Source organism: Seriola lalandi, unplaced genomic scaffold, assembly GCF_002814215.2.
Source record: "Seriola lalandi dorsalis isolate HSWRI2012SDOR001 ecotype SW California unplaced genomic scaffold, Sedor1 jcf7180002054630, whole genome shotgun sequence".
NCBI classification, from domain to species: domain Eukaryota; kingdom Metazoa; phylum Chordata; class Actinopteri; order Carangiformes; family Carangidae; genus Seriola; species Seriola lalandi.
Window position 1 is genome coordinate 3,069,113 of NW_019525183.1, and position 22,183 is coordinate 3,091,295.

Sequence of the window (22,183 nt, forward strand, 5' to 3'; positions counted from 1 at the left end):
CATATATCTTTTACACTGCTGATGAGGAGTTTCCACAAGTTCTTAGATTGATTTCATTCCTCCCAGGCAACCAGCGGCTTTGGCAGCCTGTTACAGGCAAATACAGAATGAAAATGTAGAGACCTCAAAATTGTATGATACATTAATCATTATTGTTTGCAGCTCTTATTTTTTGCCAAAATAATATTATTGTTGCATAATTGCTAAGAAGGGGCAGCTTCTGAAGCCCTTTAGTCACTGTGCTCAAGGAAAGTCTAACATCTAAAGTAAAATGTGATAATTGGCTCCTAAACTAAATCAAGTAATATAATGGAATAAGCTACAAAATGAATGTGATTATCTTTATTTATTGCTTGTGTTCAGGCTTGATTTTCAGGCATTTCGAACATCAGAGTTTCCACGCACAGGTGAGAAATGTAAAGTTGAGTTTGTAGTGTTTTTTGATTAGGCAATATTGAAAATTGATCAGTAGTAATTCAAATAAGAATTTAGGATTTAGGCCCTTTTGCACTTTCTCACACTGATTGTTGTAGCTCTTAGCGGATGGTTTCCTTCATTTGTTCTTATTTGTTTCTTGTGTAAGGGAATTAAATGTTAAATGCGGTGTAACATTACATGCAGTAAACACTTTGCATTTAAATTACTTTCAGTAATGTTTCTATGGAAATCATCAACCATACAAAATAGAAAAACTGCCCTCTCACGTTGTTATAAATGTCTCTTTTCTTTTTTTTTTACCAATTACTTTCTGTTTCCATTTTTCTTTTGTTCACCTCCCCCATTCATCTCTGCCAGTCCCACCGTGTGTATAACCGTGCTGTATGTGAATGTGTGTGTATGTCCCTTGCTCCTTGTCCTTGCATGGAGGACAAAATGAAGACAAGGGCAAGACAAATAGAGCATTTATTCATACAGCAGATGAGAAAGATATATATCTAATCATTTTAATAGGAAACACTCAGTTCAAGTGTGTGTATGTTTGTGTGTAATGGGTACATGTGGTAGATGAAGGAACATGAAGGGATAAAAACATGTCTTATTCTGGGTCACAGCTGCTGAAATGAAAACACACACACACTTGTAACCTTCTGCTTAACCCTAATTCCCAATAGACCCGCACACACACACCCAGGGTCTGCTTTACAAGTCCCCCGAGTGTCCTGTCACACTGGGGGACACACAGTATCGAACAGGGATGTATGAATAGAGCGTCCTTCATATTTTATTCCTGATTGATACAAAATGAACATTTCTGCACTTATGGGTCAAGTCCACAGAGAGAGTGAAATAATAAGGTTATTTATTACGGAGAAAACATCAGCTTTTATTTATCTAAATTGAATTGTAAGGAGAGCTTTCTCATCAAATGCAGGCAAACCATTTTTATGTTTCTGTTTTATTTATTTAAATCACATTTAGTCCCAGATTGCAGTGTCTTCAGTCACTAAAGTATGTCTGTTAAAATGCTGGAATAATGCCACATTAGAAAGGCAGGTAACTTAGAATTAGCAGTAGGATGGGGTGTGTAATTAGACGAGTTGTCATTCGTTTACAGTCCAATGTATAATTCAGGCAGCCGTGCAGAGAAAAGAATGAACTGGCTTTAACTAGTAGCTAGCTCTCCAAACAGCACCTACACTGCAATTATGGATGAGAGATAGGTGTGTGTGTGTGTGTGTGTGTGTGTGTGTGTGTGTGTGTGTGTGTGTGTGTGTGTGTCTCTACGTACATCCACTAAGTTAATGGCTGTGTGGACGTGACAGTCTAAATGTGTTCATTTGTAACATTTTATCCTGGTTCACCTCACTCAGCCACTGTCATGCAGCAAACACACACACACACACACACACACACACACACACACACACACACACACACAAGCTCACAAAGCAGGAAAGAGGAGGTAGGAGAGATAAGACAAAGCAACATAGAGAGAAGTGAGAGAGCGAAAGTCAAAATTATCTGCCAGCATGAGTCCATTTTCCACAGCAGGTTGTTTCCCCAAAACTCTGGAACTTTTTCAAGAAATCAGAGATTTTTTTATCACCTTTTTGATTGTTCGTTGGTCACAGTCCTATTCTAAAAATAAAAATGAATGCCCTGTTTGAGCGGATGTTTGAGCTATTGCTGTGGAGCTGGAAGGACTGAGCCATGCTGAATGATAAAGATATAGATAAGTATTGGTAACCAGTTGTTTGAACCAAGTGATGGACTGATGAGTACCTTTTAATTATAATACAACAGTGATAAGCACTGATCCATTGAGCTGCATGACCTGAACCACCACGTTTTAAATTCTAACTTAACAGTAGTTCGTCTGTATGTGATGTTTTTTTTTTTATTGTCCTGTGTTGATAGAGAACTGATGGTCATTATTGAGAACTGTGTGGTTGGTGAGGATGTGTGTGATTTTGATTTGAATTTGAATTTGTTTGAGTTTGATCAGTTGGTTCATAGGTTTGGTATTTTTAAAAGGCAGTGCATTGAAATTGTAAAGAAGTGACATCAGGTTGGATTTCTGTATCAAATGTGGAGAAGTGTTTAGTGTTTTGCAATGAGCTTATAGTTGTGCAGATCTGGGCTGAGATTTTGAAACCTGAATCTCACAATCTGTCACAAACTGTGACGGGATCATCATTAGATGTTCGCTTATCTCCCCCTTGTGGTTATTTGCTGCCACTACATCTAAGTCATAGTTCAGTTTGGTTGATGTCAAAGAGAAATTTCCTCTGAAAAGTGTTACTCACGTCCAACATTTTTGAACAACAAATATCTACAGAGACAGTTGTCTCCAAAAAGCGGGAAAGTAGGAGTTGTAGAAATGCTGATGATGGCCTCAGTTGAATATTGTAGTAGATAGGTCATTGACACTGAATTAAGAGCTGACCCTGTATTTGTTTGAGATACTCTAGCCATTCATTTCTGTGTGCCAATAAAATCACAATTGGGTGCTTCACAAGAAAGAATTTCTTTCTGGAGGTAAAGAAAATACTTCGTAATAATATTTTGTACAACTAAAAACATAGAGCAATCAACAAATCTGATTATCCTTATAAGTAAAATAAGTATATATTAACATTTTATGATAATGAATTAAAAGTAAATATAAAAAATCATGAAAATCTTTGTTTTTTTTAAACCAAAACATTAGAAATAACGTGTCCTGTAAAAATGTGAGAAACGGAATCACTTAAAATGCTTTTAAGTATCATTTTTAAATGCTTCAAATGCCGAGGAAAATTCCTAAATATTAATCTTTGTTCAAAGTTATATTGTCTACAAGATATTAAGCCTTTTCGTCCTGGATAGATTCATAAAAACAGTAGGGTATGTAACGCAACCAGAACCAGGCATAGTTCCATTTCGTGTTGGTGAGACCTCAGGAGGACACTACGCAGAGCAGGTGAGAAACTTTCATTACGTAGCGGTAGACTTCAAGTATAGAATAAATACTCTATCTGCTATTCCAAGACTCGAAATTGTAGTAATGTAATTACGGTGTACAGTGATAAGACATACTGTATTGTAGTGTAGTTTAGAGGTGGATCTTTCGAAATTTGGAATTTGGCCCTGATCGGGTCAGTTGCGTCCCATCAAAACAGGAAGTTTTTAGAGTTTGCAGGCTATTTAGCTAGCTTGCGAGGTACATAAGGAAATCGTGATGGTTTAGCAAACGTTTTAATTGTGTGGACAACCTGTCAGTGTCACTGGAAGCAAAGGACCTACCCTGCTGCAATTGTGAGTAAATATGTTCATCGGCTTATGTTTTTGGTTCGTAACTTTTACGGGCACCTCTGAAATCTGAAGAGTAGCCGACCAGCTAGCCGCTGAGCTAACGTTAGCTTGGTCACGAAGGACATTAGCTAATTTCTGTCAGGATATTGTTTCTGCCGGATTAGCTACGGGGTTTGCCTCAGAGTTACATTGCTGACTGTTGTGCTTGGTGTCCGCCTTTCGTATTTCACTGTCTAACTTGCTAACCAGAGAGCACCGTAACATGAAGTTATGGAGGAGCGAAAGTTAAAGAGAAAGAGTCCCAGGACTTCCACCAACACAGCGGCTCCGACCGGGGGCTCTGGCCGAAAGAACAGTGCTTCCTCCGGGGGACGGCACGTCGGCCACAGTTACAATATGGGGACTCACTCCAGCCAAAAGAGCAAGAACAGGCGGTAGGAACTGTACAATCACGATTATTTCACTTATAATAGCTTTACAACATCATGTGCAATGTAATCGCTCATTTCTGTTTATGTTGTTTGTCTTTTATCAGAGGAATAAAGGATAAATCCAAGTATCAGGTGGGTCTGGGTGGTAAGGCGAATCAGAACCAGAGCCAGGCAGCACCTATCATCCAGCACTCCTTTTTGACCGATGTTTCAGATGTACAAGAGATGGAGAATGGCCTGCTTAGTCTCCTCAACGACTTCCACTCAGGGAAACTACAAGCATTTGGTAAAAAAATATATATGTTAACTGAGCCTGTAACATTTGATATATATGCCTATTAATGTCTGATTTTTAAACTAATCAATTTTTTGAAACATGTAGAAAAGATCGAGGTTGAGTGTAAAGACAAAAGAAAGGAAAAAATTGTAGGAAGTATAGAAGATGAAGCCAATTCTACATGTTCTCTTTGTGTCAGGCAATGAGTGCTCCATTGGCCAGATGGAGCATGTGAGAGAGATGCAGGAGAAGCTGGCCCGTTTGCACTTTGACCTCTATGGTGAGGTGGATGAAATGCCTGAGGACCAGAGGAAAATGGCCTGTGACACCAACATGGACAAGTTACTTCTTAATGTAAGACAGCAGTAGTATTTGTAAAATGCTCTGACTTTATCCATGTTGTATATTTACTGATGTTTGCGTAGTAGCAGTATTTCAAGATAACCAAATCTCATAGTGTATGGTATTTTATCAGTCAGGACCAGAAGTTTGCTGAATAACCCTACAGAACTACAGATCTGGAACAGTTAAGCTACAGAAATGTTTGTCGTACATCACATCAAGCTCAATACGTTGTATTATCCTGGATAAAGCTGTTCATCGATGGAGTGTAACTACTCAGGGTCTCAGCAAAGATTTACCTGCTGATTTCACTCACAAGTATTAAACTCTTTAAGAGTTTAGTTGGCTACTTGTTGCATATCTAACAGGATAAAGTCTAAAAACATCCTTTCAAGTGATCTAAGATTGCCACATAAAGTGCTAACATGTATAATAAGATCAAAATATTCTTTTTCTTCACAGCTTGAGGAGCTCAGTTCTTCTATGTATCCTTTGATATTTAACATTCGCCAGTCCCCAGGCTTCCTATCAGGCCTTAATTGCTTTTTAAAAACTTGAAAGTGCAAGTAAAACTTTTTTTCTTAAAGTTTCCTGTATGTCCATGGCTTATCTTGTTAAAAAACCTAAGATTTCTGCCTATGTTTTGCCTTGACTCTGCTTTTCCAGTCAGAAACTGAATCTAGCTGACACCCAAGAGATCCCGAGGACTGCCAGCATGTGATTTTCTCTTCGCTTTTTTTCTGAACCTCATCTGACCCACTATTTGTTTTATACAACCTCGAGAGGCCGCAACAGATAAGCTGGAGATTAAGAAAGCTCGTAAGCACTATTTCTCTTAAGTATTATGGCAGAAATGGCAACAAAGCTGTTCACCAGCGTTCCCTGTCTGTACAGGGGGATGGATGTATTGTAAAATCCCCTAATAAGGATGCGTCAACAGCCTTATTTTTCACTGCTCACAGTAAACCAGCAGCGAGTACTAAATTCAGTGGCTAATATGAAGTAGAAAATAGCTATAATCGTATCTTACTAAACAGAGAGATGAAAATAATCAAATTACTGAGCTATGATTGAATTTCACCACCTCCTCTATTAATTTAGATACAGTGTATTATATTTTCGCTTGTTGTCAGAGTTATATAGAGAGAGGTTTAAGATCTATGAGATCGTTAGCTACTGTCTTACCAACATTACAGTATATTTTACATATTGGCATTGGTACATCCCTATCATGGCCTGTTTAAAGTCAAGTTGTAGTCAGTTAAATCATTTTTCAAACAATCTAGATTTGTAATACATAACTATATAGACATATAGAACTTACCTGTAGTCCAACAGATGATGAATTCACAGGTCCTTGAAAGAATATCTTCAGTGTTTGTTTATGAACTGACTACAAACTTGCTCCTTTAGAAAGATTTATATAAACTCACTGTGTTGCACTTTTTCGTATCTATTGTCACAGGTCAATCAGTGTCCCAGAGCTAGACATATCAGAATATAGATACAGAAATATGTTTATACTTGTTTTTCAACGTAGAACTTTAAACACAAGCTTAGATCTTACCTGTGAGATGATAAAAACCTAAAAAGTATTTCCTGGTTTTATTGAATTATGGTTAAATTCATTAAATCAGCCAGAAATAACATTAAACACACAGTAGATTCTGACCATAGAAACTGAAATTAAAAAAAGAAGTAAGCAGCGACTCCAGTTTGTGATTTTGCATTTGATTTCTTGCTACATGTGAGTGGCCTGATATCACCTCCAACACATTGTTCAGTGTTGAATATATTTGCACATATCCATGCAACATGCAAAACACACTCATGATCACTGGTGTGTTGGTTTGACGCTGGAAAATATGGAATAACCCAAATGTTGACATCACAGCCATGCCTTAATTTTTAATTTAATCCTTTTTGGCCTTATTGTTTCTAACCTTTTCAGTGACTTTCATAGAACGCGTTGATTATATGTTGGGATTCTGTGTTTAAGATAATATAGTCATCTGATGTTGCTTTGGTTGTAAATCCTACTTTATTTTGTCACTTATTTTAACCAGTGTTGCTGGGGGATGTGGGATTATTTTGTGTTTTACTGTTTTAACTTTGGTGATTTTATTTTTATTGACTTGGTAATAAATGTGTTGTCTGACTCTGTTGACTACATTTTTATTATTTTTAAGAAAGGAAGAGTTATGTCTAAATATTGAAATTACCGTGAGAAAGTGTAGGAGAATATATATATTGTGTGTGTGTGTGTGTGTGTGTGTGTGTGTGTGTGTGTGTGTGTGCCCGTGTGTGTGTGACTTAGGTTTTTCTCCACCGGATGTGAAGTGATTGTGGGGGGTAGGGCTTAGGATTGGCTGACACTCCCACAAAAAATGTTATCCTGTATATGATCAATGTATCATTTAAAAATATGTATTAATTCATTAACTTCAATTAATTAATTAATTATTGACAGATGATTAACATTTGGCTGCTGAAGCGCTTGTCACATTCCATTATGGTCATGCTCATGTAAGTTATCCTTACCCATTACGTATTACAAATCAATATATTATAATTATAAAGTGAATTGACAAAAAGCATTAAAAGGGGCAGGGTAACATTTTGGACAACATAACTTGACAATATAATTGACTTGTTTATGATGACAACCTGCTGTTTGTTTAAACCATGTGAAGGAATGTGCTCATCCTTTTGTTGATGCGTCTCCAGGGTTACTGGAAGCAGAGCAGAGAGCAGAGCAGCACAGTGGCAGCCTGTCAGTAGGTATTTCCTTAGCAGAGCTCAATCTGGCATTAAATGATTTGAACAGAACTCTAGTCGTTATCTCGAAGTGAGTTTTCACCCCCTGTGAGCACATGGGGACGAACCTGAATTCAACTCCTCATTCGGTGAAGCAATGGCAGCTCAGCGGGACAGACTATGGGCCGCAGCAGGGTCACAGCCTGCGTTCCGAAACCCGCTTCAGCACCTGGACTCCGCTGAACAACAAGCAGAGCAACCTGCAGGTTAGAGGAACAAATGAAGTGGTGGGGGGACAGAGTAAACCTCGAGTTGTATTAGATTACTTTTTATTTATAGCCACCAGATGGCAGGAATGGCCAAATTATAACAGTAAGCCTCACACAGGAGAACACTTGTACTATATGTAAAGCCTAATAATATGCTGTGTTCGTGTTACAAATATCTCTAAAATGACATTATTGATGTTTGGTTAATTGGCTAATTTGGAACAGGTGCGCAAACTGGCTTAAAGTAGCTACCCCTTCTGCTTCCTGTCGAACTTAAGCCATTAGAGATACACCATAAGGTAAATGAATTAAATCAATTAAATATTTTATCACTTAAACAATATTGTACCATATAGGATCAAAAGAGAAAAGTTAACTAGCTCATGTTCAGGCTAAACAGTTGGAGTTGGAGCGATACAATATGGAGCTTATATATTGTTGGGTTGTCCTACTTCGTTTTTGGATGTCTCTGTCAATTTACCATTGGTCCCAAAGTTTAAGGAAAGGGACCCTGACATGTTCTTTTTTTTGTTTGGGCGTTTAGCAGAGCCAAGAAATGGGTCCGATGCTGAACACGCCCTTCTGCTTCAGTGTGCGGTTGCTGGCAAGGCCCAGGAGTTGTTTTCAGCCTCGAGTGTCGCTGATAGTGGTGGCTACCAGTTGGTTAAAGCTGCTGTACTTAAGGCGTATGAGTTGGTACCTGACGCATATTGTCAGAGGTTCAGATCTCTGAGGAAAGAGAAGCAATCCCACACTGAATTTGCTTACGATTTAGCCATTCATTTTAGCCGCTGGTGCGCTGCATCCCAGGTAAAAGACCTTGGAGGACCTGCAGGAACTTATCTTTCTGGAACAGTTTAAAAATACTTGCCCGGCCATGTTGTTACTTGCATAAATTAACAGAAATTAAGCAATGTTTCAGATGCTGCCAAATTAGCAGATGAGTTTTTCCTGACTCATGAGGTTTTTCTTTAGTGAGAACCATGGTCTTGGTGATGCTGGCTGTAGAGTGTTTTTTCGGGACTCACTCCAGTAAAGGTTTGACAGAACGGACAGAAAAGTCTTCAGTTAAAGCGGTCAGCGGTTTTCGTGGAAAATTGGACCCCAATCATGTGTGCAGCTACTGTTTTGCTAAGGAGCACTGGAGAAATGAGTGTCTGCTATTGAGGAAAAAAGACTGGGTGTTTACCACCAAAACCATCAGGGGCTGCTGCATCACTGCATGCAGAAGAGCCAGTGTCATTGCTGTGGTGCAGGCACACACACAAAACCTGCATCACAGTCCATAAGTAAAGTTCCTGTTGTGGAGACATAAACCTTACTAATGGCCCCATCAGACAAACATTTTTCAGCCATTATCACACCATTAGCCTTACGTTTTTGTTCTGGCGTTTTGCCATTCCCATGGTCTTCATCAGTGTTTTGGAAGCCAGTTTGTAGCTTTTGGCAAAGCAGGCAGACTCTTATGCAATGAGGTACAGCTTCCATATGTTGTTGACTGATCGTCTGAAGTTTGTTGGTGTCATGTTTCCATTTACTCCCAGTTATTTGAGGAGAGGATGAACCTGGTGCTCCACTGGTTTGATCTGTGGACTGACAAGCAGAGAAAACATCTGCTGCACTCTCTGCTCACACGCTGCACCGAGTCCCAGCTCAAGTAAGTGCAATCATACCCACTTTAATTTATGTGTGTTTATGATCATTACATGTTATTAATCTCCTACCACCCCTCAAACCTCTTTTTGTTGAGAATTTTCTCAGCTTGAAACAAAAGTTATTTAATTGAATTAGATTTACAGGCTTTAAAATGAAACTCCTCGGACAATCTGAACAGGTACTGTAGGGATTTGCTGATCGTGGCGGTTCCTGTGACTCAAGTGGACTTCACGGTGGTGCTGCCTCGGTTTCTGTCCCTGTATGTGATGTCATTCCTGTCCCCTCGTGATCTCTGCTCCGCTGCCCAAGTCAGTTGGCACTGGAGGGTCCTGGCCGAACAGGTGAGAAACCCACAAAAAGAGATATCTGAATTGATCAGGTCTTGATTAAAAGAATGAAACCCTCTTCTCCTTCTCTTCAGGACTGTATCTGGGCAGACCGATGTATTCGAAGAGGCTGGTTCCTTCCCTACACCCCTGGAGAAAACGAGTTTGGAGCGTGGAAGAACCACTATGTCTCCTGCGTCTCCACACTGGACTGGCTCACTCCCCGGGAGGCAGCAGAGCAGTACGGGACCCTCAACCACCAAAGTACAGGGATGACAGAAGAGGAGGAAGAGAAGAGGAAGGAGAGGAGGATCAGGCAGATGATCAGAGACAAACTTCAGGAGGAGAAGAGTAAGAGCGAAAGAAAAAAAATTTAAATAAAACAATAGCGTCTGCTCTCCCCATAGTGGCAAATAAGCTGAAGTAACTTACATCTGTGATATTTGTAGGACTATCTATGAGAACCAGGAGAGCATGGGGCTCCTGCATAAAGCAAGAACGAGTCAGAGGAGGAAGTAGCCAGACTGGGAGACCTAGATCTGTGACAACTGGGTCTTTCAGCCTTGGAAGTCTTAGCCTGGACGGGTGGAGCGCAGCTCAGAGCCTGGAGGGAGTCCGGGCCTCCAGTTCATTCAGGTGATCATCTACAACTGGTAGAGTGTTTTCAGATGCCATGATCTACCACTGTATAAGATTTTACAGTCTGTTTGAAACATCCTTTACTACAGTGCAGAAGCTCTCAGAATTATGTCAGAGGTCAAGAGCAAAATTGCCATTTAACCAGACATTTGCCGGAAGAAACGGGGCATTTTCAAACATGCATGATACTGTAAACCAATGACATCTGCTGTTTTATGGATCTTGAATGAGTTAAAAGAAGCAGACAGTCAAAACATATTGAAAGCATATGGTATAAGCCTGTATTTCCACTGCCTCTGTAAAATGTTGACCCCACCACTGAACAGCGACGGCCCATGCTTGAACTTATTTGCTCACCCTTGCTATAAACTTGGTCTGCGCGTCTCTGGGAAATGTCAAGCTCCACAAAACGTATTGTTGAAATCAAACTACGTATCCTCTTTTTTTAGTGAAAGAATGAACAAAGCCAGTGGAGCATTGTCCTGCTTCACCCACAGACCTGCTCCACAGCACGCAGTCTCACCCATCCGTCGCACCACTCCTGCCCTCTTATTGCTGATCTCTAACAGAGTTCCTGCTTATGAGGTAAGAGGAAAATATAGAAGTTCCATCAGTCAGTCCATTCCTCACACTCTTTTGTATGAGCTAGAAGTCAATAGAGAGGAAGGAAAGGGATGTAGAAAACGCTAAAAAAAAAAAAAAAAAAAAAAGCATTGGAAAGATAAAGAAATATTCCTCCCTGTCTGCTCCTTTCTCGTTCTCCCTATGCTCAATCCAGTTGGTGTTGGGCGGCGTGAAGGCAGGAGTGATTGTGGTTGTGTATGACCACAGAGGGACCCTCCCAGCTCTATTAACCCAGGTGGAGAGTGCTATTTCAGGGCAGGGAGCTCTGAGGCTGGGCTTGTTAGCTCCAGGAGGAACGGAGGAGATCCATCTGCTTCACAGTGAGAATTGATAATCCCGTGTATCTAAATGTGTGGAAACATTGCCAGGGTTAGTTCCAGTCCAACTGGAGCCTTCAGTGCTACAAGTTTATCTCTCAGGATACTGTGAAACACATCTGCTAAAACCATTTCATGGTTTATTGTTATTATGATACAACCTTTTTTTTAAGTCCATGGCTGTCCATGTCTTTTGTGTCCATGTTTACTGGAAATGAAGTACATTTGTTGTGTTGACATCAGCTCAACTGCTAACTAATAACAGGAAAACACACAAAACTGGTTATCTGTGGTCCGGGAAAATGCTTTGATCCCTTGGTTCAGGACATCCCATTCAAACGCGATTGGTTAAAGTTGAAAATACAGGCTCTTTCTGCAAAGTAGACCTTTTAGTGAACCTTATGTTCAGATTTTTTTTTCAGTTTACTAATCCTCTTCGTTTTACTTTTGACCCTTCAGGTAGCATCCTGTCAAATAGGACTTTACTGACCCCTGACCATAGAGAATTCTGGGAAAAACTGTGTGGCTGGGTGGCACCAACTGAGGATGACGGAGGGATTGACATCTTCTCCCCACTGGCTGCATCTGGTTGGTAGATGCTGAGACCCATACTTCTCTGTCGTCTGTATTTCTGTCACAGTTTCTGCTTCCGTGTCAGTAACTTCCATTCCCTGTCTCTCTATCCTTTCCTTGCTCTCTCTCACTTGCTCTCTCTCCCTTAGCGTCAGGAGTGGCTCTCATCCAGACTCTCTCTACTCTGACTGGTCTGGAGGTCTGGGCGCCGATGGGTCTTGTTACCGGAAGTTTTCAGAACAGTGAGTCTCCCTTGCACAAGACTTTAACTCAGATGTTAAACTTCAAATGAAAAATGTTTGTGAAGCTTAGTAATACGCTCTTTGTGACCTCAAAACTACCACTAACGCCTCCAAAAAATATCTAAACCAGCCGCCGCCTGATTCTTGGACCAGTGGGTTGTCTTCACTTTCTTGAAAATTTTATGGTCAGCATTTTTCTGTGAATCTTTAATGTATTTGCCGTCAGTAATTCCTTCTCTATGGTATAGTAATAGTATAATATTATAGTTATCAAAAATGTGCACACGAAACAAGAAAAATTTAATTTTTATTTATTTATTCTTTTGACAAAGCAGTTTTTCAACCCCTTAGCTGTTGTATTACATGGCCCTTGCTGTCACTATGGTAACCACTAGTGTTTCCAAATCATCCAGGCCTGTGTGGTTAAAGCCTCAAGAAACATGTTTTTGTTTTGTCTTTTTTTCCTTCTACACACCCTTTTGCCCTGTTCCAGTCCTGAGCGAGTGGTCTCACAGCAGTGTGTGTGGCAGCAGGCTATCAAACCAGCCTCCAGCAGGCCCAGCATTCCAGTATGTGTGTGAGAGTGTACTGAGGGGCTGGTGCAGAGAGGCCAAGTGGATGGAGGAGGCTCTGGGGGAGCTGAGGGGGTGCCCGGGGCCGCAGCTACAGCAGGCCAGCCTCCAGGCTAGGGGTCGAGCTCTGGGTGAGTCTCAGACACACGTAGATTGAAATACATGCACACACAGCTGGACCAATAGCAAGTTAAAACACGTGTGCATACTCTGTGTCCCGTAAACTTTCTGAAGAATCTGTGAATGTATTTATAGGTAATTTTCTGTGGGAGAAAATCTGCCTTGAGGAGCTTTCTCTGTCTAAAGATCTAAGTGAGGCTCTGACTGAGGGACTCACTGCTCTCACCAGACAGGAAGAGGTGGGAATGTCTGTAAAGGAGTTCTGTAATGCATACTTACCATAAAACCATAGCAAAAAACATTAACCTTAGATAGCAGCCTGTCAAGGTTTCTCATTCCTATTTTCTGCTTCGTTAGACCAGACCTTTGGAGTTTCTTTCTGTCTTCCTTACAAGATGGAGTGAAGAGAAGGAGGGAGAAGAGAATATAGGAGAGGACAAGTTGCTAACCAAAGGAGCAGATGATTTCTCGTTGGCACCACATAGCTCCAAGAGATTACTACCTGAGCCACCACAAGTGTGTGCACAAATCTGTCCATCTAGAGAAGGGTAAAGCAGCACACTTCATGTTTATAGCTTTGTTTTGTCTTTAGATGGTGTTAGACTGGAGAGGTGTAGTTGCCAGAGAGCTGCACCACAGCGAGTGTCTGTATCTGGGGAGACTGGGCGCTGTGCTGAAGGTATACCTCCCATTCTTTAAACTCGATCATTCATAAAACAAAAAGATGATTAAAGTTCCTTTCAATTTGGAAATGTAGTTGCTGAGAGGCCGTCATTTCAGGGACAGTCACACTTGACATGAAGTTTAATCAGACTTAGAGACAAGCTGAATGAGTATTAGGTAATGCTGTCCAGTCAAGCCCAGAAAACATGCTAATAATTGATAGAACTCACCAAACTATGGGGACTTCATTTCATACCTATTTAAACTAGGTGTCTTAAATATTGAATAAATCATGGTTGTGCAACTGCATGACCTGTTTTCTGCCCTCCCTTAATATTACAATCTGATTTGGGCAGGATAAGGTATCTTACAAAGCAATCACCCGCCCAGAAAGTGCTGTTTGTCCATTTTCCAGGTGGAGGTGTGAGAAGAAGAGAACAGTCAGTATTGGTTCATTGATACATGTCACTGCTCTGTGCTGCAGGTGTACCAGGAGCCACTCACAGCAGCTCTGAACTCCAACAGAGCCATTCTCAGCTATGCTGACACCCAGATTATCCTCAGCCCTGTCGCACAAATACTGGAGCTCAACAGGTACACACACACACACACACACACACACACACACAGATATGCGTATGGTACTGTCTTGTTTGCGTCCCTCTGTGTGGAATGACATGATTAGTGTATATGTGTGTTTCTTGCAGGGTGTTTCAGATCGATTTATGGGCAAGGCTGCAGCAGTGGGGTGCCGAGCAGTGCGTTGGAGAGGTGTTTGTAAAACTGTGCTCAAGTCTCAGAGTCTACACCAACTACTTTAACAACTACACCACTGCCCTGTGCACCATCGACAAGGTAAAGCAATGTGTTTGTTGCCATCGATTCATACCAGAGGCACCTCGAGCTAACTAGTTAAACTAGAACTAACAGATTTTGTTCAGCCCTTTGAAAGAGTCTCTGTCAGATCTCTGCACTGCTTTAATACTCAATCTGAATGATTGTTTATTATGATTTCATGAAAAGCCAGATTTTATTTAGACAGTTTCGTTTCGTATTGGATTTAAACAAATGATGGTGTGTGTGTGTGTGTGTGTGTGTGTGTGTGTGTGTGTGTGTGTGTGTGTGTGTGTGTGTGTGTGTCTCAGTGCAGGGAGACGAAACCTGCATTTCGGGCTTTCCTGAAGAGAGCAGACAGAACTCTTGCAACACACATGCTGAGGTAACAACACATATGTATATATGTTGTATAAGTTTCCTAAAAACACCATGTATTGATCAAACCACAGTGTAAAACACATCTGTATACATGTGTCTGTGAAGCCTACAGGAGCTGCTGCTGTGCCCAGTGTGGAGAATAGAGGAGTATGTGACTCTGCTTCAGGCTCTTTCTTTACACACAGATCCCGGGCACCCTGACCACACACACCTCTCCTCTGCCCTTACCACCATGCTACGCTACAGAGAATTCATACTAAAGGTATGACACCTGCACCTGTTATACAGATAGTGTACATGCTACTGTAGCAATAATTTCAAAATCCATCTGGGTCATTTTTAAAACAATAATGTTTTATCCGTATATCATTCTTTCAAATCATTCACTAAACTATGAAGCTATTAAAGCAAATATTTAAAATGTGGAGAAATAAAACTTCCACTGTCATTAAACAAAATCAAAAAGTTGTTATATCGTATTGTGTTTATACTCTGTAGAAGCCATGAGATTCTCTATTTGTGTTATGTCACAAACAAACATTACATAGCCGAGTTATTACTCTTATGTGTACACTGTAGTTTGTATTAAGTGTGCAAAACTATGCTCAGTGCAATAACTACACAGATATTTATTTTTTCTGTTTCAGTTGAAGCGTAACTCTGAGAGAGACAGACTGATGGAGGAAACACAGCAGATGATCCAAGGCTGTCCAGTAAAAACACAGCTCTCTATTTTATTTTCTTACACTCTCTCTTAAAACTCATACTATAAAACTAAAGTTGTATTATTTTGCTTTGACTGTGTCGTGTGTAGAACCTCAGTGAAGGAAACAGACAGCTGGTCATAACTCAGGATGTTGCTTTGCTCGGGAGTCCTGACGAACAGATTCCAGATTCTCTCAGGTAACAGCGCAAATTATTCCTGTGTTCCTGTTGATATTTCACTTAAATGTGTAATAAATCATTATTAATGAATATTTACCAACCTGTCTGACCACCCATCTGTACTTATAGTCACATGTCAAACTTGTGTTTTGCACTAAACTAAATAAAGTTTTTCTCATTTACTTAAGACTTAAAGAATAGTATCATTGCATTAGAAATTATTTCATTACATTCATCCTACGTTGACCCTGTTTGTTTGTGTGTGTGATTTAGGACCTATGAGCATGTATCTGATGTGGGCCTCTTCCTGTTTAATGACGCTTTGGTGCTGACACGGCGAAATGTGCATCACACACCTTTCACATTGGCTCACCGGAGCACACACACTTTCCTGGCCTCTGTGGCCCTCACCAGCCTGGCTGTCAGAGAGATCACACACACACGCTGTAAGTTTGGTCCCATTGAAAGATAACGATATAAAGATATCATGAATATTGCTACAATTTTGGTATTTTTCAGTAATTACCTGTATATGATCATATACCCTTCTTTGATGAATCAGGAAAGTCACAGTAATATTAATGTCTCTGTCTCCATAGATGTGTGTCATGCCTTTGTCCTGGAGGGTCCTTGTCGTTCCTGGGTCTGTGCCACAGAGAGAGGTGAGGAGAGAGATTACTTCCTGTCTGTGCTGCGCTCAGCCATCACCTCTGCTCTGACGGGACATCAGTGACGGGACATCAGTGACGGGACATCAGTGACGGCACGGTGACGATACACCAGCAAGACACCAGGAGGTTTGGACACCACTGTTAGTGTTTTCTTTAAGATTACAAAGATCAGGAAACCTCAAAAGACAATCTTTCCCATGCAGTGATATGATCTAAAGTCGTAGCACTCCTGCCACTGTTTAAATTCTCACTTTCACCTTTAAAGGATTTCCAGACATAATCCTCTAAGCAGAATAATTACTTTCATGAGTTAACAAAAGGGATAAAATATTTTTCGCGATATTTAAAAGTATTTGGAAATTCATACTACCCAATCCCACGTTTGTTTTTTGTTTTTTTAAGTCAAAGTATTGCAGTATGTGTCAACCAGTATTTTGGTAATCTATGAGTTTGGACACATGCATCTTCAGTTTCCTGATAGTGAATGTCTCACTAACTTAAAAACAGTGTTGACTTGCCGTCGGCTGAGCGCCCCGTCCACGGATGTAAAAAAAAACATTTTTATACAGTATATTTAGATTTAAACATAACACCTGAACAAAAAACTCTTGAGAAAACAGCAAAACAAACATTACAATACTTGGACAGTGGATAGTAGAAAGTAGTTTGTGTTGGCCAATCCTGTTTTGGCCTGTCTTGTCTTTTGTGTAAATTACCCGTGTTCTAAACACTCTTTGCATATCTGCTCTTCAATAGAATATTGTGGGTTTTTCTTCTGTTGTAATTTCCCCCCGTTAAAACCTGGTGCATTGTGGTCTGCGTTCATTCATTTGACATTGAACCAGTAACACTAGCTAGACAATCCTTGCATCACAAGTAGCATTTCTCTTTCACAATCATGCCTTTAAATGACAGCTCTATCATGTCACCTTCCAGAAACATAGTCTGAGACCTTTTGTTATTGTGTCTCATTGCACCACTTTTATTTCCAAAAATATGGACATATATTTCTAGTTGCCAGTGTTAATAAAGATAAACATAAGAGATATTTCTTGTCAACCTATATTTTAACTTGGCTTTCACTAAGTATGTATGTTTTTCTCATATATGCGGCTTCGTACAATATCTATGATCCATTGTGGTTTGTCACTTTGTCTGTTGCTCTGTTGTCAATAGTTCTCCATAATGAGTTCAGAGACATTTCCCTTTCTGAAGGTATAAAAAGTCTTTATTGATAACCAAAAATAACACAACAGTCACATTTGAGTTATTATCACTATCAAGGAGCTGCATTACAACACATCAGTTATACACGTATGTACATTATTGCCACTTATTTTAGAAATATTTTCATCTCCCATCCCTAGAAATGGATAAATGGCTGTTTCATTATCTGTATGTCACAACAGATAAAGTCATCAAAGATGAACACAAATACTCACAATACAAATAAAAATTCATTTTCTTTCAACAACATGACAATATTACTTAGTGTCCTAATATTACTCTTGAGTTTCATTTGTTTTTATCACAGTGACATCCTCACACAAAGCTGTGACTGTAAATAATTTACTCTCATTTGTTCAATGAATCTCCATTGGAACTACTTTCTAAACCTTTTTTGTTTTGTTTTTTTATAGCGTGTACACATTGAACATAATATTGACACAAAGAGATGCATTTTGCAGTTTTCAGAGCACCATGGACGAGGATCAGATGATAACGAAACAGTTTTTATCTTAAGATTAAAAAGAATAAAGCAGCACTGAGAATTTTAATTTTACGTTTTATTTTTCTTTCGCAGCTTTATGCAAAACAACACACTGAAAAAATCACTCATTGCAGATTTTTAGCAAACATGAGGATGTTTTTAGTGTAGGTGAAACATACTGTAAGCCAAAAGTAACCCAAAAGATAAAAAAAAAAATATCTTTTGACCAAAAGATAAAAAAAATGATAAGTATCACTGAAGTCACAGTCTGCGGTTTGCTAGATTTGGGTTGTTGTTGTGTGCTGCTGGCATGTGTGTGTGCTGCTCTTTCCCAGTGGGTACATGAGTCTGTGGCGGCTGACCCTTGTTCTGCTGTCCCGGGTTTGCTGCCGTGCTGTTTGTCCCTTTCTGGGAGCTGTAGCTTTTCGGTTTGGGGATTCTCGTAGGTCCCGGTCGTCGGAATGCTTCTAGAGGTATCTGTGAAAAACGCAGACAAACAATGAAGTTGACAAAGAGTAGTATTACTGTAGGTTTAGACACTGCACTGTGTCTTATGAGTTTTCAAAATAAAACAAAGAAAACAAAGAAGTGGGGAGAAAATGGGATGTACGGTCTGCAGGAGAAGGTTATATGCACTAAAGGAGGTTTGCAGTTCGGACCAGGTGATGATGATGGTTTTGACTTGCTCCACCAGCTGAATTGATTCCAGTTGCTCAGTGGAGATCTGATGCAGTACTGATTATGACCACTAGATGATATCAAATCATATTTTATGGACGACCACTGTGCCAGACTTTTGCTACATGACTGCTGCACTTTGGCTTTGTCCCTAAAAGAACTCTTTGTTAGAATAAAAAAAGATCTCATAATAACAAGATATGAAACAGTATAACTGTCTATATACAGTATTTTTCTTGCAAGTCTGTAATTGCCCTGTGAAATATTAAGATTGGATCTAATGTTCCCAGTGAATAGGGGGCTGTGGAAATGCATAACATCCATTCAAGAACGTTGCATATTATTACATGTTCAGTGTAATATGAAATACATTGTTAGGGTTTCAGTTCATGTGTCTTTTGTGCATCATTCAGTATGTGTGCTTTTCCTGAAGAAAAACTCAAATAAGTTGAAACGTGTAAAGCTGGAATAATTAACCAATGAGAAAACAATTGATCTGAAACTATTTTCGTGATCAACCAATCATAGAGGGAAAATATATATTTATATATTGTATAGTTTTGTTTCATTGTTCCCCTAATATAGCCCCATTGCATCCCAGTATTAAAAACAGTGTGACTATGTTGCTTAGAAACCAATGTTTGGCTCTTTTTGCAGCATAATACTACAAACAAGAAAAGGAATTATCTTGGGAAACATCACATTTCTCAGATTCTCAAACAACTCACTGCTCCGCTTACTGTGCAATCAGGTTTTAATCAGCGTGTTTACATGCACAGCAGCGTGCCAGCATACTGAGGTACATCACTTTTGGATTGGTGCTTGTACAGGAGAAAACATATCCTGTTTACAATTTCTCTGATAAGATGTTTCCACAGGTTTGAGAAACTCAATCAACATCTGGCACACCGAGCCATATACACTCCTCAGTCATTTGTAGTACATTTTGTTTACTCGCAAATTCATGAGCAAGATACAGTGAATTTTATAAACACCTCATACATTTACTTATACAAGCAATGTAAACCACATTTGCTGTCAGCATCTTCATCTTCTGGGATGTTGACCTTTCTAGAAAATGTTCTTCTGATTTCATGTTTTTAGATTGCATATGTGTCTCGATATGTCTAAATTAGCTTCATCAATCACACATTTAAGAATTTTAAGAATCTTCTGAGCATCCAGGCAAATGAGCAATCAGTGTCTGAGTCTCTCTGTGTGCTCCAGAGACTAAATGACTCTGACAATAGTCACCAGGCAGTTCATTTCTTCAAAGTTGTCAAAATATTTGGCACATTGTAACATTTTAATTTACATCTTCACTGCTTGGGTGTTCATTTTTCTCAGTGTTGACTTTTGGAAAAGGTCATTTCATTTTGCAAAATGAGCTGACAAGATGCCCTTGTACACTCCCCCAAATAATCAATTTGGATTATTTTCACTGCAGCATTTTAGAATTGGTGTTCATTAGAATCTCTCTCTTTGACAAAATGTGTCATTGATCTGGTCTAGATCTCTGCAGCTGAGTAAGTTCTGCGCATTTCCATATGTTTCATTACTTCACACCATTGACTTTATTCCCAAGCAACACACTGAGCACCAAACCTCTCGCTCTAACTTGAGAAAAGCACTTGGATATGTTCATGTGTGGCTTGAGGTTTTTGAGAATTAACAAAAATCTGCAGTGAACTATGTCCTTAAATATTCATACAGGGTATAAATTTCAGAATAAGTGGGGCCTATGCTTCAACAGAACTAATGGTCCAGAAAATCTGTACAGGCTCCACGTCATGGGAGTGTTGTTGATTTTACATGGAAAGACCTTAATGTGCGGCTTTGTTCTCTCATATATCAGCGGTGCAGCAGGAGTTCAACTAAGTACTTCCTCTGCCCAGCACTCTGCATTACCGGCGCGGCTGTTGCCAAGGCAACCAAACACGAAGTTTGTTTTGGTGCTTGTGCTGCAGTGGGAGAGAGGCTACTTTCACAGTGTCTACGCTCTCACACGCAGCACGAAGCCTTTTGTTTAGAGAATGTCCCCATACCACTGCTTATTCTCCTTCCCAGGTTTTATTGTGCCTGTCGGTCAAGGTGAGCGAATTCCTCTCTGATTATTATCATTGTGGGCTAAAATTGAGGAAATCCGCTTTCGCCTGCAGTGTGATACACACCTTGTCTTTCTGGCACTCAGTGTTGTAATTAGGCTTTCTTGGCTGCATTCAGATTCAGATCAGTTGCTGATTGTATAAAATTACATGAGTATGTTTATTGTTTTTTGATGGCTTATTTTCACCCCAATAATCTTGCTGCTAATCAGAAGTATCACGGCGTGTTTAGTGTGATTACAGCCTCAATGTCAGCCAACAAAAGCAAGCATCACTGCGGACTTTTGTATGAAAAACCCTTTGGCCTCCAGTGCGTCACTTGATACTCATTTTATCTGTCTGGCACGAATACCGTGCACAGATCTGTCTTCCCTGGCTGAGCCAGATGAGTACAGTTTATGAATCGACCAAGTCTAAAGTGAGTCAGGGGGTAATTGAGGTCGCAGACAGCAATCCCAGCTGCTGAATGCTTTCTCAAGTAGTGGTCTAATGAATAGCATCTTGTTTAGCCCCTGCATCATTTCATCACGCCCAGACTGCTTTGGATCCGGTTTCTCCAGCTGCGCTCCTTCCCACTCATTCAATTTAATGCTTGATTTAATCATCTCCTCATTGTCACACTGGGTTGTGTGTGTATGTGTGCATGTTTGGGTTGAGTTTGCCACTTTTTTGCAACAGTTGTCTTGTTCCATCTAAATGACATTGAGGATTTGGTTCTGTTCTATAGTAATTTTGGAGATCTCATAAGCTCTCAGCTCCGTCTACTACAAGCTTGTCTACTTTTTGTCCATTACAGAGTATTGCCTCATCTAATTCAAGCTCCTCTGATTTAGTTTTTTCCATGATTTTTGGAAAATGTAAGAGTTTATTAAATTAGGATGGACCTGGTTGGTAAGAAGAGGAGTGGTTCATCTCAAATCTGTCTTTTACCCTGGTGCACAAGAGATATTTTTTGTCAGCATGTCTTTGGACAGTTCTCCTCAAATGGGGCTGCTGCTTCTTCCATGGTGAACTGAGCTTGTGGGTTATTAGTGAACTATGCATTGTTAGCATTTTTACTTTATTGCCTCGAACCTGAGCTAAATATGCTTTCTGCATGACTATGAAGCAAAGAATACCAGGTCTTGTTGATATACTGTACCAGCAAAGCCTGCTGCCAGCATCTGTGAATACACACATGATCCCAAGATGTATACCTTATGTGCTTGCTCTATGTTTATTCTTCTTGAAACTCCTGCTTCAAATGTATGATTTCTTGTGTAAAGACATGCATGTGAAGTACCAGTACAGTATGTATTAAAAATTCTCTAGCTTCAAGCTACCATAGTTGATTAGTAGTTCATTAGCAACTCTTCTCTTTAAGTTGTTCTTTTAC

The 22,183-nt window shown here is 39.9% G+C and overlaps 3 protein-coding genes across 4 annotated transcripts in view; 2 read left to right on the forward strand and 1 right to left on the reverse strand.

The window, feature by feature from the left end:
* The first annotated feature begins 3,468 nt into the window (after window positions 1-3,468).
* ccdc28a (coiled-coil domain containing 28A) lies at window positions 3,469-6,944 on the forward strand. The gene is made up of 6 exons (XM_023420343.2): window positions 3,469-3,738; window positions 3,985-4,169; window positions 4,271-4,452; window positions 4,643-4,797; window positions 5,248-5,270; window positions 5,452-6,944. The coding sequence occupies exons 2-6, from the start codon at window positions 4,006-4,008 to the stop codon at window positions 5,504-5,506; spliced, it is 579 nt and encodes a 192-aa protein (XP_023276111.1). The 5' UTR covers window positions 3,469-3,738; window positions 3,985-4,005; the 3' UTR covers window positions 5,507-6,944.
* Window positions 6,945-7,455: 511 nt separating this feature from the next.
* Window positions 7,456-17,360, forward strand: ect2l (epithelial cell transforming 2 like). Its single transcript, XM_023420367.2, has 21 exons — window positions 7,456-7,808; window positions 9,356-9,468; window positions 9,646-9,808; window positions 9,889-10,144; window positions 10,243-10,429; window positions 10,882-11,017; window positions 11,211-11,376; window positions 11,833-11,961; window positions 12,096-12,188; window positions 12,682-12,891; window positions 13,016-13,119; window positions 13,238-13,396; window positions 13,473-13,559; window positions 14,028-14,137; window positions 14,251-14,398; window positions 14,689-14,762; window positions 14,864-15,020; window positions 15,406-15,471; window positions 15,573-15,661; window positions 15,917-16,089; window positions 16,243-17,360. Exons 1-21 carry the CDS (start codon window positions 7,659-7,661, stop codon window positions 16,374-16,376), a joined length of 2,904 nt encoding a protein of 967 aa, XP_023276135.1. The 5' UTR covers window positions 7,456-7,658; the 3' UTR covers window positions 16,377-17,360.
* Window positions 17,361-17,520: 160 nt separating this feature from the next.
* filip1l (filamin A interacting protein 1-like) overlaps window positions 17,521-22,183 on the reverse strand; it is a 63,783-nt gene continuing 59,120 nt past the window's right edge. For both annotated transcript variants that reach the window (XM_023420302.2, XM_023420300.2), the window contains exon 6: window positions 17,521-18,502. In XM_023420302.2, the coding sequence (XP_023276070.1) occupies window positions 18,287-18,502 (216 nt within the window). In that variant the 3' untranslated portion in view covers window positions 17,521-18,286. The remainder of the gene's footprint in view (window positions 18,503-22,183) is intronic.